At 50.1% G+C, this 24,616-nt stretch overlaps 1 protein-coding gene across 1 annotated transcript; it reads left to right on the top strand.

Moving 5' to 3' along the window:
- Nucleotides 1–6,546: 6,546 nt before the first annotated feature.
- On the top strand, nt 6,547–23,008 carry REX1BD (required for excision 1-B domain containing). The gene is made up of 5 exons (XM_079961032.1): nt 6,547–6,610; nt 15,559–15,641; nt 18,020–18,224; nt 19,698–19,786; nt 22,582–23,008. The coding sequence occupies exons 1-5, from the start codon at nt 6,608–6,610 to the stop codon at nt 22,652–22,654; spliced, it is 453 nt and encodes a 150-aa protein (XP_079817158.1). The 5' UTR covers nt 6,547–6,607; the 3' UTR covers nt 22,655–23,008.
- Nucleotides 23,009–24,616: the final 1,608 nt, after the last annotated feature.

The raw sequence follows: 24,616 nt of genomic DNA, 5'->3' as shown, positions 1-24,616 counted from the left end.
CCCCCTGGATTTCAGAAAAAAATATGTCTTTTTAAAAAAAAAATTACCCAAACATTATAATGCAAGGAGTTGTAGTGACAAGGCAGGGAAATCCTACTCAGAGTAAACCTATTGGAATGAATGGATCTGAATTAGTTGTGTCCTTTGATTTCCTGGAGAATTCCTAGTTAGGGGGAGGGATTGGTTTGTTTCTGTTCTTGTTTTTATTAAGTATTTTGTGTTGTTGTTGTTGTTCCACAAATCCCACATCAAAATCCAATACACAAGTTTTCCCCCTTTTGTATTATCAGCTTCCCATCCCATTTCCTATATATTTTTTTTCTTTTCCATCCTTAGCTGCAACTTATCTTCCCTCTTTTATATCATAACTCTAATGCTCTATTAGAGTTAATAGAGGGAGAAACCCAGCTGGATGGGCGGGGTATAAATAAGAAATTAATAATAATAATAATAATAATAATAATAATAATAATAATTGTGTTTTTATTTTGTATAAAGGGTATAACTCCTGCCAACCTAGCAGTTCGAAAGCATGTCAAAGTGCAAGTAGATAAATAGGTACCACTCCAGCGGGAAGGTAAACGGTGTTTCCGTGCGCTGCTCTGGTTCGCCAGAAGCAGCTCAGTCCTGCTGGCCACATGACCTGGAAAAACTGCAGACAAACGCCAGCTCCCTCGGCCAGTAAAGCGAGATGAGTGCCGCAACCCCAGAGTCGTCCGTGAGCATATAACACCGGTCCTGAAAGACCTACACTGGCTCCCAGGACGTTTCCGAGTACAATTCAAAGGGTTGGTACTTACCTTGAAAGCCCTAAATGGCCTCAGTCCAGTATCCCTGAAGGAGCGTCTCCACCCCCAATGTCCAGTCCGGACATTGAGGTCCAGCTCCGAGGGCCTTCTGGCAGTTCCCTCATTGCGAGAAGTGAGGCTACAGGGAACCAGGCAGAGGGCCTTCTTGGTGGTGGCGCCCGCCCTGTGGAACGCCCTCCCACCAGTTGTCAAAGAGAAAAACAACTCCCAGACTTTTGGAAGACATCTGAAGACAGCCCTGTTTAGGGAAGCTTTTAATGTCAGATGCTTTACTGTATTTTAATCTTTTATTGGAAGCCACTCAGAGTGGCTGGGGAAGCGGGGTATAAATAATAAAAAATAACAATAAATTATTATTATTATTATTATTATTATTATTATTATTATTATTATTATTTTCCAAGGCACTCATTACATGCAACCTGTCTGCTTAGTTTATCTTCACAGCAACCCTGTGAGGTATGCCTGGCCTGGAAAGATTGTACGTTGCACACACCACACGTGGTTTCATGGCAGATTCGAGATTTGAACCCAGATCTTATCATCAGACATTTAACAACTGGTGCCAAACTCATGCTGTGCCAAGAGAGAGTCCTTCAGGGCTTATAGAAATCCTAGTGACAGGAAGGGAAGTTGGCACAGAAAAGGGAATGAAGGGATGTCTAAAAAAAATCATTAAGTAAACAAGAAATACCAGTTCCTTTCTTTCTTTCGCAGTAAAAAAAAAACGGTAACAACCGCCCAAAGCTCTGCAAAACTCCATTGCAAAGTACTTTAGATTTTGATTAATCTAGGCAGGTGTGTGTAACAAGACAAGAATCCAATATCTCTACTCAGACCAGGTCCCTCCACAGTTTTATTTTTTATTTTTTTATTTTTTGAAAAGTTTTTATTGTTAAAATAATTCAGCATTAATGCACACATATTGCGAATATACAAACATACATTTCATACAATCCTTTAAAATGTTCAAACGTACCTACACTCAATCCCACAGATAATTCCTTTTCCCATCACCCCCCCTCACCCCCCTTTGTGTTAGACTTCCAATCTACTCAACTGCAATTTCTTTCCACTTCTATTACTTTCTTTCACACACCTTTAACCTAATTTCATGCTCCTTTTTCTATTACGCATTGTTATCCATCTTAATTAGTATTCCAGTATTTAAAACGGATCTTGTTTATTCTAATAGGAGTTCTGATTTTTCAATATGGTTTTGCAAGTATCCTTTAAACACCTTCCAGTCCCTGTCTATCTTCTCTTTTGAGATCCTTCCAATTTCTCCCATTGTTTTGGGTATACTGTAGTACTCCAATAATTTGGCAAGCCACTCTATTTCTGTTGGTATGATACCACTTTTCCCATTTTTCACAATCAAGAATCCAATATCTCTACTCAGACCAGGTCTCTCCACAGTTTTCAGTTTAGGGATAAGTTTCTAATTCAGCAACTTCTCTTTTCCAGTCTATTTCTGAAATTCTTTTGTAAGAGCTGTAGTTTGTTAGCGGTGGTGCTGAGAGCACTTTGTTGTTGTTTAGTCATTTAGTGGTGTCTGCCTCTTCGTGACCCCCTGGACCAGAGCATGCCAGGCCCTCCTGTCTTCCACTGCCTCCCGCAGTTGGGTCAAACTCATGCTGGTAGCTTCAAGAACACTGTCCCCCCATCTCGTCCTCCGTCGTCCCCTTCTCCTTGCACCCTCCATCTTTCCCAACATCAGGGTCTTTTCCAGGGAGTCTTCTCTTCTCATGAGGTGGCCAAAGTCTTGGAGCCTCAGCTTCAGGATCTGTCCTTCCAGTGAGCACTCAGGGCTGATTTCCTAAAGAATGGAGAGGTTTGATCTTCTTACAGTCCATGGGACTCTTAAGAGTCTCCTCCAGCACCAGAATTCAAAAGCATCCATTCTTCAGCGATCAGCCTTCTTGATGGTCCAGCTCTCACTTCCATACATCACTACGGGGAAAACCAGAGCTTGAACTATACGGACCTTTGTTGGCAAGGTGATGTCTCTGCTTTAATGGGTAGCAACCCTCAACGCCTACAGGACAAATATCGGGTCCTTTCTGACAAATATTGGGTCAATTCTCTCACTTCTGACCCTTCTTGATTCCCTCATATCAGGGGTTGGTCTAGATGATCCATGAGGTCCTTTACAATTCTACAATTATCTTGTCTACAATCCCAACAGGTTATACCAATAATACCAGCTGATGTATTTTTTTTAATAGGAAAGGTGTGCGGGTTTGTTTTTGGCTATTTGGAGATTGTTGTTTGGAAATCCTGACATCCAGTGGATGATGATTGCATGACAGCTGAAGTTACACTCACACCATAACACTTAAAAGCCATATGGTACCTTTGCCTGTTTCCCCCAAAGGATTCTGGGAGCTGTAGTTTGTTAGCGGTGGTGCTGAGAGCACTTTGTTGTTGTTTAGTCATTTAGTGGTATCCGCCTCTTTGTGACCCCCTGGACCAGAGCACGCCAGGCACTCCTGTCTTCCACTGCCTCCCGCAGTTTGGTCAAACTCATGCTGGTAGCTTCGAGAACACTGTCCCACCATCTCGTCCTCCATCATCCCCTTCTCCTTGCGCCCTCCAACATCAGGATCTTTTCCAGGGAGTCTTCTCTTCTCATGAGGTGGCCAAAGTCTTGGGAGCCTCGGCTTCAGGATCTGTCCTTCCAGTGAGCACTCAGGGCTGATTTCCCTCAGAATGGAGAGGTTTGATCTTCTTGCAGCCCATGGGACTCTCAAGAGTCTCCTCCAGCACCAGAATTCAAAAGCATCCATTCTTCGGCCATCAGCTTTCTTGATGGTCCAGCTCTTTGAGAGCACTTTGGAGATTCTTATTCTCCACCCAGACCAACCCTTCCCAGAGTTCCCTGAGAGGTTTTGGGCATCTGTTTCGAGAGGCAATGGAGTACACCTCCGTGGGTGAAATCAAACATTTTCAGCAGGCACTGAAAAGGAAACAAAGGGGGGGGGGATAGATAGCTTAGGTCTGGAAGTATGACATTTGTATCATATCTCAGGCCCGTAAATGAAGGTTACCAGACGTCCCCGTTTCCCGGGGACAGTCCCCAGATTTACAAATCACCCCCCTGAGAAAATCCATCCATTCCGACTGAAGTTGAAAAGTGTCCCTGGATTCACTGGAAAAAAATCTGGTAACCTTCCCGTAAATTTACATTTATTATCTCAGGCCCTTTATTTTAGAGTATATCAATTTTTTTTTAGGGACGCGGGTGGCGCTGTGGGTAAAAGCCTCAGCGCCTAGGGCTTGCCGATCGAAAGGTCGGCGGTTCGAATCCCCGCGACGGGGTGCGCTCCCGCTGCTCGGTCCCAGCGCCTGCCAACCTAGCAGTTCGAAAGCACCTCCGGGTGCAAGTAGATAAATAGGGACCGCTTACCAGCGGGAAGGTAAACGGCGTTTCCGTGTGCGGCTCTGGCTCGCCAGATGCAGCTTTGTCACGCTGGCCACGTGACCCGGAAGTGTCTCCGGACAGCGCTGGCCCCCGGCGCACAACCCCAGAGTCTGTCAAGACTGGCCCGTACGGGCAGGGGTACCTTTACCTTTACCTTTATATCGATTTTAATTGTCGATGGTTAGATGTGTTTTTGTAAACATGGGATGTAAATCTTTAAAAGCAATCAGTCAATATAATTGTCAAAAGTTATATTTTAGAAAGAAAATATGTGTGTCATTTTTTCAAATAAATAAATAAATAAATAAAGCATTGTCTTCATGCCTTGATGTCAAGGGGCAGGCAGTTCCAAAAATTGTCACAGTAACTATCGTGCACATTTTGTTTTTTTTGTTGGTATAAATAAAGAAGCATTAGTTTTGCAATCTGCATTGATCCCAATACAGTGTATCATTGTTGTTGCTCATAAAGCACAGCCCTAAGGCATCCCCAATCTGCAGCCCTCCAGATGTTTTGGGACTACAACTCCCATGATCCCTAGCTAACAGGACCAGTGGTCAGGGATGATGGGAATTGTAGTCCAAACATCTGGAGGGCCACAGGTTGGGGATGCCTGCTTTATAGGGTATTGCAGGGGTCGTCTGAGCAGTTCTCAACCTGTGGGTCCCCAGATGTTGTTGGACTACAACTCCCATCATCCCTGAGCTCTGGCCTTGCTAGCTAGGGGTGATGGGAGTTGTAGTTCAACAACATCTGGGGACCCACAGGTTAAGAAAGGCTAGCGGCCTGTGCTTAAGGCTAGTTTGCATTTCAGCAATTCTGTCCCAACCGAGACACTGTAGCCTCCCTTTTCCTTTGTTTTCTGCTTTCATGTTGTTGTTTGGTCGTGTCCGCCTCTTTGTGACCCCCTGGACCAGAGCACACCAGGCACTCCTGTCTTCCACTGCCTCCCGCAGTTTGGTCAGACTCATGCTGGTATCTTCGAGAACACTGTCCCACCATCTCGTCCTCTGTCGTCCCCTTCTCCTTGTGCCCTCCATCTTTCCCAACATCAGGGTCTTTTCCAGGGAGTCTTCTCTTTTCCTGAGGTGGCCAAAGTCTTGGAGCCTCAGCTTCAGGATCTGTCCTTCCCGTGAGCACTCAGGGCTGATTTCCTTCAGAATGGAGAGGTTGGATCTTCTTGCAGTCCATGGGACTCTCAAGAGTCTCCTCCAGCACCAGAATTCAAAAGCATCCATTCTTCGCCAATCAGCCTTCTTGATGGTCCATCTCTCACTTCCATACATCACTACTGGGAAATCCATAGCTTGAACTGTATGGACCTTTGTTGGTAAGGTGATGTCTCTGCTTTTTAGGATGCTGTCTAGGTTTGTCATCGCTTTTCTCCCAAGAAGCAGGCGTCTTATAATTTCGTGGCTGCTGTCACCATCTGCCGTGATCCTGGAGCCCAAGAAAGTAAAATCTCTCACTGCCTCCATTTCTTCCCCTTCTATTTGCCAGGAGGTGATGGGATCAGTGGCCATGATCTTCGTTTTTTTGATGTTGAGCTTCAGACCATATTTTGCGCTCTCCTCTTTCACCCTCATTAAAAGGCTCTTTAATTCCTCCTCACTTTCTGCCATCAAGATTGTGTCATCTGCATATCTGAGGTTGTTGATATTTCTTCCGGCAATCTTAATTCCGGCTTGGGATTCATCCTTCTTATACAGTGGTACCTCAGGTTAAGTACTTAATTCATTCCGGAGGTACGTTCTGAACCTGAAACTGTTCTTAACCTGCAGCACCACTTTAGCTAATGGGGCCTCCCATTGCCGCTGGCGCCCGATTTCTGTTCTCATCCTGAAGCAAAGTTCTTAACCTGAAGCACTATTTCTGGGTTAGCGGAGTGTGTAACCTGAAGCGTCTGCAACCTGAAGCGTATGTAACCCGAGGTACAGTACCACTTGTATGGGCTAAATCTTGGGTTGCAGTGACCCTTCCAAGCCTGCAGAGGGCAGCAGAGGGCCTTGTGCCACAACCACGTGGCTGCAGCAGGAAGTGCCGGGTTGACCATAGAGGTGTTGAACATAGATGTAAGAAATTGTAGAGGAGCCTGAATTTTTCCCCCACCGTCACTTTCAAGAGCACTTGGTTGGAGAAGTAAAGATAAATTGGGATCAGATCAAAAACCGAGCATTAAATCAAGGAGAGGAATGAATGAATGCATTGGTCTCTGAGTGTGGGAGGGGCACAATTATTATTATTTTTTGGGGGGAGGCTTTTTATAGTGATCCAGGAAATGCCATGCCTAGGTGGAGGGAAGGGTCATCTCTATAATTTTCATGCCTCTACGGTGCCGGTGCAGGACAGCCTGGGAAGAACCTGAATTGCTGCAATGGTGAGAGCTAAGGATCCCCTTTAAATGAGGCTGGGGGCTTACCTCTGCATTTGCATGGGAGGGCCAAAGGCGCTGCAAAATTGCAATGGGCAGCAATTGCCGGGGGGGGGAGCAGAGTCCAAAATTTAAGAGGCTTTTGCTGCAAACCCTGCAAAAAAAACAACAACCCCAAATACAGTAAAAGGAAATTTGGAATTAAAAGTGGCGATACCAGCAGCGGCCACCGGAGGGCGCGCGCGCGCACTTTATAAACTTCCTCGTTCTGTTCATTCCTCTCCCATCTAAGCTATTATTCCCAGCACGGACCGGCAGCAGCAGAGCTTTCAGACAAGCTTTTTTTCTTCTTTTTTCTTTTTTTGGCCCAGCTTTTCTGCGAGAATAGGAGGTGGGGAGTAAGGAAGGGGTTTGGGCCCCGGCAGCGCACCCAGGAAGGGACATAGGGAACCATTAATGTTCAAATAATAATAATAATTTATTATTTATACCTAGGGACGTGGGTGGCGCTGTGGGTTAAACCACAGAGCCTAGGACTTGCCGATCAAAAGGTCGGCGGTTCGAATCCCCGCAATGACGAGGTGAGCTCCCGTTACTCGGTCCCTGCTCCTGCCCACCTAGCAGTTCGAAAGCACGTTAAAGTGCAAGTAGATAAATAGGTACCACTCCGGCGGGAAGATAAACAGCATTTCCATGTGCTGCTCTGGTTTGCCAAAAGCGGCTTAGTCCTGCTGGCCACATGACCCGGAAGCTGTACATTGGCTCCCTAGGCCAATAAAGCGAGATGAGCGCCGCAACCCCAGTGTCGGCCACGACTGGACCTAATGGTCAGGGGTCCCTTTACCTTTACCTTTATTATTTATACCCCGCCCATCTGGCTGGGTTTCCCCAGCCACTCTGGGCGGCTTCCGACAAAACACTAAAATACAAGAACCTATTAAACATTAAAAACTTCCCTAAACAGGGCTGCCTTCAGATGTCTTCTAAAAGTTTGGTAGTTGTTTTTCTCTTTGACATCTGGTGGGATGTCCTGCGACCCTGAGATCTAAGATTCGAATGCTGTACTGACATGTAGGCCAAATCCCTTGCTTGAGCCGACTAAGCGGAGTGTTTCAGGGCGGTAGAGCTCGAAACCATGAGGACCGGAACCTCGGCTCATTTTTATTTGAAGCCGGCGGTTTCTGCATTGCCGGGGGTCGATTAGATGACCGTCGGGGTCCCTTCCAACCGTACGATTCCACAATTCTATAAGCCTATTCCAGATCTCAGATTCAACCCCCAGTAGCCTGGTGTGCCTCTGACTCGGTCCAAAGCTGTTTCTTCCCATTGAAAACCGGGTCTTTTAATTCAGAACAATGAGGACTGGAAACTTGACTTCTGGGCTCTCAGGGAGCAGTTCCGATGTTATCGGGTTAGGCTAATTGATCGGAGGAGAATTAGCCTTCCCGCAGATGTCAGACTCTGGGGTGGGGGGCGATATCTATGTCTCCCGACCCATGAAACCCCAGCCAGCACGGTCGAGGGTCGTCTGGGAGTCGTAGCTGGAATGGAGCCTCCATGCAGGGGCGCCGTCTGTTGTTGTTGTTTAGTCATTTAGTCTTGTCCGCCTCTTCGTGACCCCCTGGACCAGAGCACGCCAGGCCCTCCTGTCTTCCACTGCCTCCCGCAGTTTGGTCAAACTCATGTTCATAGCTTCAAGAACACTGTCCCACCATCTCATCCTCTGTCATCCCCTTCTCCTTGTGCCCTCCATCTTTCCCAACATCAGGGCCGCCGAAACCATATAACACCAGTCTTGAAAGATCTACATTGGCTCCCAGGACGTTTCCGAGCAAAATTCGAAGTGTTGGTGCTGACCTTGAAAGCCCCAAACGGCCCAGTATCCTTGAAGGAGCGTCTCCACCCCCACTATCCGGCCCGAACACCTGGGTCCATCTCTCGAGGGCCTTTTGGCGGTTCCCTCCCTGTGGGAAGCGAGGTTACAGGGAACCAGGCAGAGGGCCTTTTCGGTGGCGGCGCCCACCCTGTGGAACGCCCTCCCGTCAGATGTCAAGGAAATAAACCACTATCTGACTTTTAGAAGACATTTGAAGATCAGCCCTGTTTAGGGAAACTTTTAATGTTTGGTGTTTTTTTGTGGTTGAGTTGTTTAGTGGTGTCCGCCTGTCCGCCTCTTCGTGACCCCCTGGACCAGATCATACCAGGCCCTCCTGTCTTCCACTGCCTCCTGCAGTTTGGTCAAACTCATGCTGGTAGCTTCAAGAACACTGTCCCACCATCTCGTCCTCCATCATCCCTTTCTCCTTGCACCCTCCATCTTTCCCAGCATCAGGGTCTTTTCCAGGGAGTCTTCTCTTCTCATGGCGTGGCCAAAGTCTTGGAGCCTCAGCTTCAGGATCTGTCCTTCCAGTGAGCACTCAGGGCTGATTTCCTTCCGAATGGAGAGGTTGGATCTTCTTGCAGTCCATGGGACTCTCAAGAGTCTCCTCCAGCACCACAATTCAAAAGCATCCATTCTTCAGCGATCAGCCTTCTTGATGGTCCAGCTCTCACTTCCATACATCACTACTGGGGAAACCAGAGCTTGAACTATACAGACCTTTGTTGGCAAGGTGATGTCTCTGCTTTTTAAGATGCTGTCTAGGTTTGTCATCGCTTTTCTCCCAAGAAGCAGGCGTCTTTTAATTCCGTGACTGCTCTCACCATCTGCAGTGAAAGCGCGGTCTACCTCGGCTTAATAATCACTTCAAGTAGAGAACGTAGGAGCAGGTCTTAACGCCCGTGGATCGTTCCTTCTGGACATTTTCCCCTGATCCAGGCAGGTTCTGCCGCAATAAGAAAGCGTCTGGTTGGAGATCTGCAGACGAAGAAAAAAGATCTTTAGGTTGCAGGTGTGCTGAACGGGAACCTGGGCCCTTTAATCCCAGCAGGTCTACTCTTGAGTAGAGCTTCACTCCCCTAAACCACAGCCAGCGGCAGATTTTACACCCACGGGAGATGAATGCCAGCATGGCTTAACCCCAAGGGAGCGGCTGGCGTGAATGTTAATAGTTTGCCCTCACACAGTTGTTGTTGTTGTTGTCATCGTTTTTCGTTTATTATATTGGTTAATTAACATGTTATACCCCTATTAAATGTCTTTTGGGGGAGCGTTATTGGTTTGTTATGGGTTTTTTATTCAGGTATGTTGTGCTTTTATATTGCGTTTTTATTTCGTGAAGCGCCCTGAGATCCGCAGATGAAGGGCGGTAGACAAATTTTAATAATAATAATTAATAATAATAATAAAATATGTCTACCGCCCTCATGTGGCCTGCAACAGCGTCAGATTACCCTATCTCAGAATCGCAAAAAAAGATAAAATAAAAATAAGAATGGAAATTTAGCCAATAATCCCGCCACCTTCCACACAACGCATGCAAAATTTCTCCAGCGAACCGGGATGATAAAAGGTTTGAGGAGGCCTGGGAAATATTTATAGAACACGTGAAAAATCATAGACAGATAATCAGTTTAGCAGACTGTGATCATGTTGCGGCAGTGTTTAAGTCAGAAGAAGAAATGAGGATGTGAGAAGAGAAAGGGAGGGGGAAATAAAAGGAAAGGAGTGGAAGTCTTAACATTTTCCTTTTTTTCTGAATATGTAAGGATTTTGAAACTTAATAATTAGCAGTGTTCTTTTATAGAATAAAGTATTTGCTTTCTGGAAGGAAAAGAAGAAAGAAATGCAAATAAACAAATAATAATAATAATAATAATAAGTTCTCCTTGGCGGTTGAGAATGGCTGCATCCCAGCCGGATGGGCAGGATATAAAAATTAAAATTATTATTATTATTACTACACGGCCGCAACGTTCACGACAGCCCTGTAAGGCCGGCCGGCATCATTTAAACCCATATTCCAGACTGAGGGCAAACACAGCCTGGCTGGCTGTTCCTTCTCGCCTGCACTAAAGGGTCGGTGTTGGGAGGCGAGACTCGAACCCAGCACCCGCCAGCTCCAATCAGCCAGCAGGGCAGGGAAGGGGGGAAACATTAGCTTGTCTGAGATGGGACACTCACAGACCCCAACTGCCGCCCCAGGATGGAAGTTTTTCGGCGGGATAGATGTTTCCGCCAAAGCTGGGGCGGTATGGGCGGCTTGCCACAAAGGCGTTTTGGAGCCCCGTAGCCTGGAAAACGCATGGAAACTGTCGATTTTAATTGGGTGGGGGAACGGAAACCCCCCCCCAGCTGCTGTTGTTGGGCCTGGGGGGTTTGGCGCAGGCTGTCAGTTTCTCCTGCAACCCACCCACAACCTTGTTTGCAATAGGAGATGGGGGAAATATTTTCTGTGCATGCCAAAACTGCGTACTGGAGGTGTCTCTGAATTGATGCCGTCTGCCGCGAGGCCGGGAGTTTGCTGGAGAAACGGGACAGAGACCAGGAAGCCAGCGGGTCTGTGTATATGATGCATATCTCTTCTTTATTTATATTTTTTAATTAATATTCAACGAGACGATCCTCGTGGTGCAGTCCAGCTCCACGATCCGGCGAGCCAGCAGCCAGGCACGACGCAAAGAACTTGTTCTTCTAAGGATCGTAAAGTTGGGTGGTGTATTATTGTTAAAATTATTGTGTTGAAATTTCTAATATTTTTTTTTTTAAGTTGGAAAGGGGTCCCCGGGGGTCATCCATCTCAACCCGCTTGCAAGGCAGAAATCTCGGCTAAACAGAGGACCACCCAACCTCTGCTTTGAAACCTCAGAGGAAAGAGAATTGTCCACCTTCCCATCCCATCTCAAACGCCTTGGTACTCAAACAACTTGGAACCCAAACACTGCAAACCTAGAAATAAGTGTTCCGGTTTGTGAACATTTTTCGGAAGCCGAACGTGCTCCGTTTTGAGTGCCACACTTTGGTTTTGAGCGTTACGCTGAGGTCTGTCTGTTTTTGCTATTTATTTTTCGTTTTTGCGTCTCTCTCTCTCTCTTTTGTTTTTGTGACTGTGCGGAACCCGGTCCAGCTACTGATGGATTGATTGTGTGACTGCCGTACATTGATTATCGCTTTCATTTTATGGATCAGTGGTCTCGTTAGAGAGTAAAATCCGTGTTCAATTGCTGTTTTAGGGGTTGTTTTTAAAAGTCTGGAACGGATTAATCTGTCTTGCGTTGCTTTCTATGGGAAAGCAGCGCGCCTCGGTTTTGGAACGCTTTGCTTTCGGGACGCAATTTCCGCAACGGATTAAGTTTGAGAACCAAGGGACCACTGTACAATGGGAGATTAGCCCCTACCCAAAGGTGTTGTGGACTTTGGAGGTGCCCGAACTCGGGACAAAAGGGGGAAACGCTCCAAGAGGAAGGCACGCTTGCCAGATCCCCTCCGGGATCAACTTCCACCTGGAAACCACCATGAAGACCATGGGTAGGCAAACTAAGGCCCGGGGGCCGGATGCGGCCCAATCGCCTTCTCAATCTGGCCCGCGGACGGTCCGGGAATCAGGGTGTTTTTACATGAGTAGAATGTGTCCTTTTATTTAAAATGCATCTCTGGGTTATTTGTGGGGCATAGGAATTTGTTCATTTTTTTGCTTTCCAAAAAATAGTGTCTGGAGGCGGTTGGAGGATGGATGGCGGCTAGCAGATTGAGGCTGAATCCTGACAAGACAGAAGGACTGTTTTTGGGGGACAGGGGGCGGGCGGATGTGGGGGACTCCCTGGTCTTGAATGGGGTAACTGTGCCCCCGAAGGACCAGGTGCGCAGCCTGGGAGTCATTTTGGACTCACAGCTGTCCATGGAGGCGCAGGTCAGTTCTGTGTCCAGGGCAGCTGTTTACCAGCTCCATCTGGTAGGCAGGATGAGACCCTCCCTGTCCGCAGACTTACTGGCCAGAGTGGTGCATGCTCTGGTTATCTCCTGCTTGGACTACTGCCATGCGCTCTACGTGGGGCTGCCTTTGAAGGTGACACGGAAACGACAACTAATCCAGAATGTGGCAGCCAGACTGGGGACTGGGAGCGGCCGCCGAGACCACATAACACTGGTCTTGAAAGACCTACACTGGCTCCCAGTACGTTTCCGAGCACAATTCAGAGGGTTGGTGCTGACCTTGAAAGCCCTAAATGGCCTCGGTCCAGTAGACCTGAAGGAGCGTCTCCACCCCCATCGTTCTGCCCGGACACTGAGGTCCAGCTCTGAGGGTCTTCTGGCGGTTCCCTCGCTGTGAGAAGCCAAGTTACAGGGAACCAGGCAGAGGGCCTTCTCGGTAGTGGCACCTGCCCTGTGGAACGCCCTCCCACCAGATGTCAAAGAGAACAACAACTACCAGACTTTTAGAAGACATCTGAAGGCAGCCCTGTTTAGGGAAGCTTTTAATGTTTGACGTATTACAGTATTTTAATATTTCTTTTGGAAGCTGCCCAGAGTGGCTGGGGAAGCCCAGCCAGATGGGCGGGGTATAAATAAATTAATATTATTATTATTATAGTCCGGCCCCCCACAAGGTCTGAGGGACAGTGGACCGGCCCCCTGCTGAAAAAGTTTGCTAACCCCTGATTAAGACCATCATGGAAGACCATGAGGAGGAGAAGAAACACAGCTGCGGGTTTCGCCTGCGATTCCTGCCTTCATCGCAAGGGGGTTGGTTTGGATAACCCTCAGGGGTCCCTCCCGGCGCCCCAATTCTGTGCCGCCAGCATGTTCCTTTGGCCCAGGCCAGGCTTCAGAACAGCCCAACAGAAACTTCCTTATGGAGTGCGATCGAAAGCCGGATTTGGCACGGCAGCCAAACCGGACACCGTTTGTTCCAAAGCTCAGGTTTTTGGAGAATTGGGGGCAGGAGTTTTAGGTTTGTGGAAGGGTGGGGGCTTTGTAATCCATATCCCCAACCCCTTCCAGCCCACGATTTGCACGTAATATATATTTATATTTCTCGAAGCGGAACGCAGGCCGCCGCCGCCGTGGGTTCCTTGTTTTGCACTCACGCAAAACAGAGAGACTTTTAAAAATGATTATTTCTTCTTCTCCTCTTATTTCCTTCCATCGCTTTGTTTTCTGCGGCCGAGACTCTTTTAATAAAATAGAGAGAGAGACTTTTAATGTACCAAAGAATATCTAGAGCCAAGGTCTAGCCGCCGGCAAGAGCCGATTTTGGCAAGGAGAGCATGGCCAAAGCGTGGCAGGAAGATGTAAAGACAATAAAAGAATAACATCTAAGCGTTTCATTGTAGAAATGGTTTTCTTTATTTGTTTGCAGAATATGGGTAGATATTTGAGAGCGGCTGGCTGTTCTGCTACATTCTCTGCAGACGTCGTGCGAATATGAAAGCTCAGAAAAGTGAAAGCCTCTTTGTTCTGTTTGTTCGTCTCAAATTAGACCTGATATAAATTAGTCCTGACGCCTCTCTCTGTGAGTTTCTGTACGTATTTCAGATACGTATGCAAGAGGCTAATTTGTAATAGTACTTTCTGGGTTAACCGTGACCACATTATCAGAGAATTGTCGAATCGGAAGGGACCACAGTGGTCATCCAAACCAGCGATGCAGGAATCCTTGGCTAGAGAGCTTTGTGACAGCGTCAGAATTCGAACCCTGATCCCCCAGGTCCTGCTCCGACACTCTCTAACCCCTACTCTCCGCCACGGTCTTCCTAAGACTTCTTCTGATATAGGACAACTCTATAAATTAAGTAGGTCAGTAAATACAGTGGAACCTCGGGTTACAGACGCTTCAGGTTACAGACTCCGCTAACCCAGAAATAGTACCTCGGGTTAAGAACTTTGCTTCAGGATGAGAAGCGGCAGCGGGAGGCCCCATTAGCTAAAGTGGTGCTTCAGGTTAAGAACAGTTTCAGGTTACCCGAGGTACCACTGTACAGGGGGAGCAAAACGTCCCTTAGAGAAGGATCTGAAATATTAGCCATCAATCAATCAATCAATCAATCAGTTCTTTATCGCAGTCCAGAGACCCACAAACGGAACCCGGTACATAAAAATATTCTAATTGAAGCTTGTTTTATTTAATGCTTTACATGCTTCGATACAGTGGTACCTCGGGTTAAGAACTTAATTCATTCCGGAGGTCCGTTCTTAACCTGAAACTGTTCTTAACCTGAAGCACCACTTAAGCTAATGGGGCCTCCCGCTGCCGCCACGCTGCTGGAGCACGATTTCTGTTCTCATCCTGAAGCAAAGTTCTTAACCTGAAGCACTATTTCTGGGTTAGCGGACACTGTAACCTGAAGCGTCCGTAACCCGAGGTACCACTGTATTTTGCCTTTGAAATTGAAAGCAATAAAGAAATGAAATGGAAATGATAATATTGGCGAGTCACCGTGGAAAAAATAAAGGGCGCGTTGACATTCCGTCGGGGAGCGGCCACAAACCAGGTTCAAGGTGCCGTTTGGCGATTCGCGGATATTATCTGAGTTTTTTAACGCTGAGAAGACCTGGAGGAAAGGGACACAGGTGGCGCTGTGGGTTAAACCACAGAGCCTAGGATCAGAAGGTCGGCGGTTTGAATCCCCGCAATGACGACGTGAGCTCCCATTGCTCAGTCCCTGCTCCTGCCCACCTAGTAGTTCAAAAGCACGTCAAAGTGCAAGTAGATAAATAGGTACCGCTCCGGAGGGAAGGTAAACGGCGTTTCCATGCGCTGTTCTGGTTCGCCAGAAGCGGCTTAGTCCTGCTGGCCACATGACCCGGAAGCTGTATGCCGGCTCCCTCGGCCAGTAAAGCGAGATGAGCACCGCAACCCCAGAGCCGTCCGTGACTGGTCCCTTTACCTTTAGACCTGGAGGAAGAAAAGTCGGTCAGCGACCATGTACAGAGGCAGCAATGCTTCTGAATCGCAGGAGAGGAGAGGAGGGCCGCTCTTGTGTTCAAATCCTGCCACGGTACGAAAAGCTTCGGCCCCTCGCTCCATCGAAACACATCTCCCAAGCTTAATTGCCTTCCCCCCCCCCATTTGCAGTTGGAAGCGGACGTCCAGACCCTCGTCCACCGCTTCTATGCCCTTCAGAGCGAACGGGTCGAGGCCTACCATCTCTTCGAAGAGTGAGTATCGCTGACCGGTTGGGGTTTTGTTTATTTGGGTGTGGGTGTGGGGACCTAGCCAGGTTTCCAGAGGAAGAACGGCTTTCATGTCCCGCTCGCGGGCTTCCCATTGAGATGCCCAATTGAGGCCTCTGAGCATGCCTGGCCTGGACCCGAAGTTACGGGACTACAAAGCCCATCGTCCACTGCCAGCTCGGCCAACAGCAGTGGACGATGGGCGTTGTAGTCCAACTTCTAAATATGAGCTCCTTGTGCAGCGCTCACGACGGCGCATTGGGTACATCTATGCGCGTTCCACTATGGGGCGCGTTTTGCGCCGCCTTCTACCGTTATTATCCCGCGATCTTATTCTTCCTGCTCTCAGCGGCTGTTTACTATTATTGCTTCCTTTCGTTTGGCTGGTTTGTTTTCAAATAAACAATGACAAACAGAGGAAAGGATTCAAAAATGCCAGGATCCCGGCAACCCAGGTTCACCGTCGGCCGGTCGTCAGGACCCCAGAAAGGTGGTTTCGAGACACACACCCCCCCCAAGGACCCCGTCCCCATTCTTTTCTGTGCTGCCCCCAATTTCCGTGCCTCTCCATCCAACGGGGGAAGAAGGCCCAGAAGAGGTGGGGGGGGGGGGTTCCCTCCCCGCTTTTCCTGCCGCACCCAGCGCTTTTTTTGGCTCGGGTGCCCCTGATGAACACCAGATGAGCCGAACGGGGGGTGGAAAAACCTCCCTCCCTAGACACCTGTCTTCGATTTGCAGAGAGAAGGCACTCTGGAGCGGGGTCTCTGGGCAGGGGGGCGGTAATTGACTTCTGGGGAATCGAGAACCGAGACCCTCCGGCAACCCCCAACGAATCCGACTGAGCGGGCCTGGCTTCCCAACCGCCCCCCTCCCACCAACCCACTTGGCAAGGGTGACGCCCCCCCCCCTCGCCAGGAAGGCTGGTGTGTCCGGGACAGTTCCTAATTCACCCATGCCTCTTGCAAACCCAGCCCAGCGAGGTCACGCCAAAGGGATGGGGGCTTTTTGTAGAATTGTAAGATTTAGAGAGGGACGCGGGTGGCACTGTGGGTTAAACCACAGAGCCTAGGACTTGCCAACCAGAAGGTCGGCGGTTCGAATCCCCACAATGATGGGGTGAGTTCCCGTTGCTCGGTCCCTGCTCCTGCCAACCTAGCGGTTCAAGAGCACGTCAAAGTGCAAGTAGATAAATAGGTACCGCTCCGGCGGGAAGGTAAACGGCGTTTCCGTGCGCTGCTCTGGTTCGCCAGAAGTGGCTTAGTCCTGCTGGCCACATGACCGGAAGCTGTACGCCGGCTCCCTTGGCCAGTAAAGCGAGATGAGCGCCGCAACCCCAGAGTTGGTCACGACTGGACCATAGCCCCAAAGGCATCTAGGCCAACCCTCTGCAATGCAAGGTTTTTGTTTTTGTTTAAATCCCTGTACGGGGCTGCCTTCAGATGTCTTCTAAAAGTCAGATAGTTGCTTATTTACTTGACATCTGGCGGGAGGGCGTTGCACAGGGAGGGCGCCACCACCGAGAAGGTCCTCTGCCTAGTTCCCTGTAGCTTCTCGTCTCACAGGGAGGGAACCGCCAGAAGGCCCTCGGAGTTGGACCTCAGTGTCCGGGCAGAACGATGGGGGTGGAGACGCTCTTTCAGGGATATTGGACCATTTAGGGCTTTCAAGGTCAGCACCAACACTTTGAATTGTGCTCAGAAACGTCCTGGGAGCCAATGTAGGTCTTTCAGAACTGGTATTATATGGTCTCGGCAGCCATTCCCAGTCCCTAGTCTGGCTGCCACATTCTGGATTAGTTGTAGTTTCCGTGTCACCTTCAAAGGGAGCCCCACGGAGAGCGCATGGCAGTAGTCCAAGCGGGAGATAACCAAAGCATGCACCACTCTGGCGAGACAGTCTGCGGGCAGGGAGGGTCTCATCCTGCGTACCAGATGGAGCTGCCCTGGACGCAGAATTGACCTGCGCTTCCATGGACAGCTGTGAGTCCAGAATGACTCCCAGGCTGCGCACCTGGTCCTTCGGGGGCACAGTGACCCCATTCAGGACCAGGGAGTACCCCACACCTGACCGCCCCTGTCCCCCAAAAACAGTCCTTCTGTCTTGTCAGGATTCAACCTCAATCTGCTAGCTGCCATCCATCCTCCAACCGCCTCCAGACACTCACACAGGACCTTCACTGGTTCTGATTTAAAAGAGGCCATTGAGGTCTGCGATTCTGTCCCAGGTGGCACAAAGTCGGGATGTTCTGCATTCAGAGCAGACACCCCACTTCTGAGTTTCGGCCCAGACCTCAGTCTTCAAGTCCAGGCAATGGGTACACCGCTGCTTCTCTCAGCCATTTTCTCTCCCCTCTTTCCCGCCAGGGGCCACCGGGCGTATCTCCGAAGCGGCCCCGACTACGACTTCGCCCGCTACCGTCAGCTGGTGCACGAGATCACCCAGGCCTTCAGCGGGATCTCACGGGAGATCCTACAGATCAAGGAGCAGCTGGAGGGACCCCGTGGGCGGCCTGACCTCGCCCAGCACCTGGGGCGCCTCCAGGAGAAGGAGAAGGAGAAGCTCGAGCTGGTGAGAGAGAGGAGGGTCGCGCAGTGGCAGGCCCCAACTTTGCGTCCATTTTACAGGTGCAAAACTGATCCCCTTCCAGTTTTGTGCCGGAAGAGTGTTTTGATCGTGTTTCGATCTTGTAATCGGGATCGGTGGTGTCTGGAATATCAGGTGTGGACGTCCCTTGAGAGCGTTGGGGTTTTTTGAGGGGCTTGTGTTTGAAGTGGCCTAGCTTAATCCCATGCAACGCAGGGATATGCAGCCTGAATCCTTACGGAATTCGAACCCGCCACCCTGGCGTGGTCTCCCATCTGCAACAGATGCTTCGGCTAAAGTTTCCTTCATGGCAGGGGGTCCGACTAGATGACTCTGGAGGTCCCTTTCCAGCTCTACAAGTCTTTAATTCTTACCACGCTGTAACCGGCTGAGCTACCCAGCTCGCTAAAAGTCAGAACGCCACTTGCGCAATAAACGCCCCGTTTATCGTTTCGACGTTTTCGCTTCAACCGCTTGCCATCGTTTTCGCCTGATTTCTCTCCAAACGAACGAACGAATATTATTTATAGCAAAAACAGGGGGAGGGGGAGAAAGTGATAAAAGACGGAAAATCATCAGAGGTGTTGACGGAAGTCTAAAATAGCGTATAAGTTACGTATGTGGTTGTTGGAAATGATATGTTAAAAAAACTAATAAAAATATAAAAGGGGGGGAGAAAGCTTTAGCAAAAACATTTTGTAAGGTAAATCCTGAAATACTGGCTTATTTCGTTCTATAATAAAACATTTTTTAAAAAAATATTATTTATAAATCAATATTGTTGCATTTATAGTCTGCCTTTGCTCTCAGGCAAGGGACGCAGGTGGCGCTGTGGGTTAAAGCCTCAGCGCCTAGGGCTTGCCGATCGAAAGGTCGGCGGTTCGAATCCCTGCGGCGGGGTGCGCTCCCGCTGCTCGGTCCCAGCGCCTGCCAACCTAGCAGTTCGAAAGCACCTCCGGGTGCAAGTAGATAAATAGGGACCGCTTACCAGCGGGAAGGTAAACGGCGTTTCCGTGTGCGGCTCTGGCTCGCCAGAGCAGCGATGTCACGCTGGCCACGTGACCCGGAAGTGTCTCCGGACAGCGCTGGCCCCTGGCCTCTTAAGTGAGATGGGCGCACAACCCCAGAGTCTGTCAAGACTGGCCCGTACGGGCAGGGGTACCTTTACCTTTACCTTTTTTTGCTCTCAGGGGCTAATTCCCTCTCTCCCTCTCTGCCTTCCCATTTAATCCTCACAACAGACCTACAAGGTTGGTTAGTGACCAGCCTGAGGTTGGATTCAAAACCAGGACTCCTCCTGCCTTTCGGGTCCGGATCTCTAACCACTGCACGGCACTGCCCCTCTTGCAAACTGCTGTCCCAGCAAACTGGGGAGAGGGGGGCTGGTGATTTCTGCACCCCCTTTCGTTTCCTCCAAGAGGGTCTCACCACCTCGTTTCTCCCCCCCCCCCTTACCAGACGGCTCAGCTACAGCTTGCCAAACAGAACGCTCAGGACCACCCCGGCGTAGAAGCCCACCCGCAAGAGGTTCGGGAGCTCAAGCAGAGGTAAGTGAGGGGGACCCCTGTGGTTGCAAATCGGAAAGAGGGGTGCGACGCTTTTGCTTTTAAACAACACCCCCGCCCCCCCCCCGGATTGCATAAAGGCTCTCCAACCAGAAAAAACCAAATGCGTTTATTTTTATTTCCCAAAACTCGACCGTAACTCTCAAAGTGTCTGCATGCAGAGACGCATCTCAGTCCTTGTTTTAAGAGGGGAGTCCTGTTGGTTTGAGGCTTGTTGTTGTTGTTTAGTCGTTTAGTTGTGTCCGCCTCTTTGTGACCCCCTGGACCAGAGCACGCCAGGCCCTCCTGTCTTCCACTGCCTCCCGCAGTTTGGTCAAACTCATGCTGGTAGCTTTGAGAACACTGTCCCACCATCTCGTCCTCTGTCGTCCCCTTTTCCTTGCGCCCTCCATCTATCAGGGTCTTTTCCAGTGAGTCTTCTCTTCTCCTGAGGTGGCCAAAGTCTTGGAGCCTCAGCTTCAGGATCTGTCCTTCCAGTGAGCACTCAGGGCTGATTTCCTTAGGAATGTAGAGGTTTGATCTTCTTGCAGTCCATGGGACTCTCAAGAGTCTCCTCCAGCACCAGAATTCAAAAGCATCCATTCTTCAGCGATCAGCCTTCTTGATGGTCCAGCTCTCACTTCCATACATCACTACTGGGAAAACCAGAGCTTGAACTAGACGGACCTTTGTTGGCAAGGTGATGTCTCTACTTTTTAAGATGCTGTCTAGGTTTGTCATTGCTTTTCTCCCAAGAAGCAGGCGTCTTTTAATTTTGTGCTACAAAAGTAGAAATGAACAATTTGGGGGAAAAGTAAAAGGGGGTGCAGTTGGGAGAGAGTCTGGGGGGGGTGTTAAACTCCCCCCCCCCCCCCGTGGACCCACTGCCATATCTGTGGAGGGAGGAGTGAGTTGTTGTGTTTTTTGGCCCAGATCCTGTATATTTTGTCAAACAGAGCTCCGACAGAAGTTCAGGAATCTGTGTTGATCTGTCGGAAGACGGGTGGGCTGGTTCTTGCTAGTTTCAGATTTGACCCTAACCTGCATGAAACTCACCTAAAATTGACATTTTTTTTTTTAAAAAAAAAAGGCTCAGAAGACAAACTGGCTCTCTTTCCTGCCCAAGTCACTCTGGGGAAACAATTAGATTTAATTTCCATGCCCAACTCCAATTCACGCCCCCTTCAGTCCGTTGGCAATCCCAGTTCATTTCTCACAAAAACGTAACCTTGAGAAAAAGCAAGCTTAAATCTGTTTATGTGGACAGCTCAGTCGGTAGAGCATAAGGCTGCTTAATCTCAAAGGTCATGGGTTCGAGTCCCATGCTGGGCGAAAGGTTCCCCCATTTCAGAGGGGTAGGCTGGATGACCCTCAGGCTCCCTTCCAATGATACAATTCACTGCAAAATAGCATCCTACCCGATAAACTCACGCCTCCCTGCTCTAATATAGCGCCCGTGTCTTTTCTGCCGCAACAAATCTCTCTGAGAAAAGGGGAAATTTTCCACATCTCGGGGTGCTCTTTTTGGCCCGACGGGACCTGATCTCCCACAATCCCCCCTGGCTGCAGTCTCCCACAATCCCCCATGCTTGCAATCTGCAATCCTCCTTGCTTGCAATCTCCCACAATCCCCCTTGCTCGCAATCTCCCACAATCCCCCCTGGTTGCAGTCTCCCACAATCCCCCCTGGTCGCAATCTCCCACAATCCCCCTTGCTTGCAATCTCCCACAATCCCTCTCGGTTGCAATCTCCCACAATCCCCCCTGGTTGCAGTCTCCCACAATCCCCCCTGGTCGCAATCTCCCACAATCCCCCTTGGTCACAATCTCCCACAATCCCCCTGGTTGCAATCTCCCACAATCCCCCCTGGTCGCAATCTCCCACAATCCCCCTTGGTCACAATCTCCCACAATCCCCCTGGTTGCAATCTCCCACAATCCCCCCTGGTCGCAATCTCCCACAATCCCCCTTGCTTGCAATCTCCCACAATCCCCCTTGCTTGCAATCTCCCACAATCCCCCTTGGTTGCACTCTCCCACAATCCTCCCTGGTCGCAATCTCCCACAATCCCCCTTGGTCGCAATCTCCCACAATCCCCCTTGCTTGCAATCTCCCACAATCCCCCTTGATTGCACTCTCCCACAATCCTCCCTGGTTGCAGTCTCCCACAATCCCCCTGGTTGCAATCTCCCACAATCCCCCCTGGTTGCAGTCTCCCACAATCCCCCCTGGTTGCAATCTCCCACAATCCCCCCTGGTTGCAATCTCCCACAATCCCTCTTGCTTGCAACCTCCCACAATCCCCCTTAGTCGCAATCTCCCACAATCCCTCTTGCTTGCAACCTCCCACAATCCCCCCTGGTTGCAATCTCCCACAATCCCCCTTGGTTGCAATCTCCCACAATCCCCTTGCTTGCAATCTCCCACAATCCCCCTTGGTCGCAATCTCCCACAATGCCTTGGGTGGAGGGGCAGAACCGCTCTCTTTTTTGAGACCCAGATCCCTTTACAGGATAGTTTTTGCGGGGTGCGGGTTGGTGTGCAGATTCAGCACTCGGAAAAAAAACCCCTTTTTGTTTTTGCAGAAGAGGGGTCTTTGGAGAGGTCCGTCCCCCCAATTGCTCTGCTTCGGCTCTCGGGATTTTTGGCTTCCCACGGGCCATTGGATCGCTGCATTTCATAAACAAGCAGCGAGGGCCGGGGAGGGAGGCGGGCAGGGCCGGGCGGCCCGAGCCAAGAGCATGCCTAATCGCCTCCATATGCTCCTTTATTTATCGTTTCCATCCGCCCGAAACAGGCTAATTCAAACCATCGAGGCAATCAGCGAAATTCTCCAAGATTTCAAGTACGATTCTGAAGAAAGCTCTTGACGGGACGTCCCACAGGAGGAGGAGGAAGGAGGTTTTTCAGCGGAGGGGGGGAGAGGAACACCCCCTGCAAGCGAGCAACGTTCGGATCGCTCTCTCTCCCCCCAGCCCCCCTGCCCGCTTCCTTACCCGGTCTGGGTTCTGACCTGCCTCGCACGCAGGCCCCAACGCGAGGGGCTCGGCCGGACGTGCTTTGGCCCTCCGCCCGGCACGAAAGGCTCCAGACCCACGCCGAATGAGCCCAATAAAGACTTCTCCCTAGACTGGGGGGGTTGGCTGGAGCTGGAGATGTGGGGCAAGGGGGTGGGAACATTTTCATCATTCATTTGGAGTCAATAAAAACCAGCTTCTTGTTTACTTGAGTGTCTGTGGGACTCCTTTTTCTCCAAACCCAAATCCGTTCCGTCGGGTTGTGCGATGGTTGGGTAGGGCGTGGGCGGACGGACAAGGTGGGAGGGCGAAATTTGCCGGCCATTTGCTTGCCCCCGTTGTTAGAGGTTTATTTGCGTCTCGAGAGGCAATGGAGTGTGCTTCCGGGGGTGAAGCCAAAACGGCTGTGTTAGCGGCACGGAAGTGACATCCCCGGGGCGCAAGCCAGGTCTGGGAGATTCTGGGCTGCCCAGCCTCATGGAGAGGGTACTGGCACGGTCCGGTGCGCGGGCTATCGAAGTCCTGGCAGGGGACGTCAGGAGCGGGGGCAAGATGGTGGGGTGGGAGCAGGAACGGGGGTCCAGAAGCCAGGAGTCAGGAAGCCAAGGGTCCGAGGGTCAGGAAGCAAGGAGCTACAAAGTCAGGGGTCCGAGGATCAAGAAGCAAGGAGTCACGAAGTCAGGGGTCCGAGGGTCAAGAAGCAAGGAGTCATGAAGTCAGGGGTCCGAGGATCAAGAAGCAAGGAGTCATGAAGTCAGGGGTCTGAGGATCAAGAAGCAAGGAGTCACGAAGTCAGGGGTCCGAGGATCAAGAAGCAAGGAGTCACGAAGTCAGGGGTCTGAGGGTCAAGAAGCAAGGAGTCACGAAGTCAGGGGTCCGAGGGTCAAGAAGCAAGGAGTCACGAAGTCAGGGGTCCGAGGGTCAAGAAGCAAGGAGTCATGAAGTCAGGGGTCTGAGGGTCAAGAAGCAAGGAGTCATGAAGTCAGGGGTCCGAGGGTCAAGAAGCAAGGAGTCACGAAGTTAGGGGTCCGAGGGTCAAGAAGCAAGGAGTCACGAAGTCAGGGGTCCGAGGGTCAAGAAGCAAGGAGTCACGAAGTTAGGGGTCCGAGGGTCAAGAAGCAAGGAGTCATGAAGTCAGGGGTCCGAGGATCAAGAAGCAAGGAGTCACGAAGTCAGGGGTCCGAGAGTCAAGAAGCAAGGAGTCACGAAGTCAGGGGTCTGAGAGTCAAGAAGCAAGGAGTCACGAAGTCAGGTGTCCATTTCTCCTCCCGCATCGCTGAAGGGGCGCTGCGCAGGGAGGGCAAGCTGCGCAGGGGAGAGAGGCTTCGGGCGGCTATCCCTGAATCCAGAGAGCCAAGAGGGATCGGTGTGCACCGATCCCTCTTGCTCTCCTGGCTTCAGCGAAAGCGGCACAGCCTGCATTCGCTCCATAAGATGCACACACATTTCCCCGTTATAGGAGGGGGAAAGCGCGTCTTATAGAGTGAAAAATACGGTAAATGATTTCCACAAAAGTTATGCTGACAAATAACACAGAATCTGCCCTTTGCACTCCCCTGCGATTGTGAATATGCTGACCGAGCCCCCCTTTGGAATCGGAGGCCTGGGCCAAGTGACCCATATGGCGCCCCCTCTCTCTGGACCTGCGCTTTGGCCTCATCCGGAGCCTGGGCTCTTTGGTTTAGAGACATTCCTGGTCTCACTAGCTAGACAATTTCTTACGCCCAGATTCCTGTGGTCTTGGTAAGACCCTCTCGGTAAGGAAGGGGTACTTTGGGCTCCGACGGAGCCTGCGTAGATTATGGGGTTTGGGAA

Source organism: Podarcis cretensis (genome assembly GCF_951804945.1).
Source record: "Podarcis cretensis genome assembly, chromosome: 18".
In the NCBI taxonomy this organism is placed as follows: Eukaryota; Metazoa; Chordata; class Lepidosauria; order Squamata; family Lacertidae; genus Podarcis; species Podarcis cretensis.
Note: the sequence above shows the minus strand (reverse complement) of the source record. Positions and strands in the feature narration are given on the sequence as shown.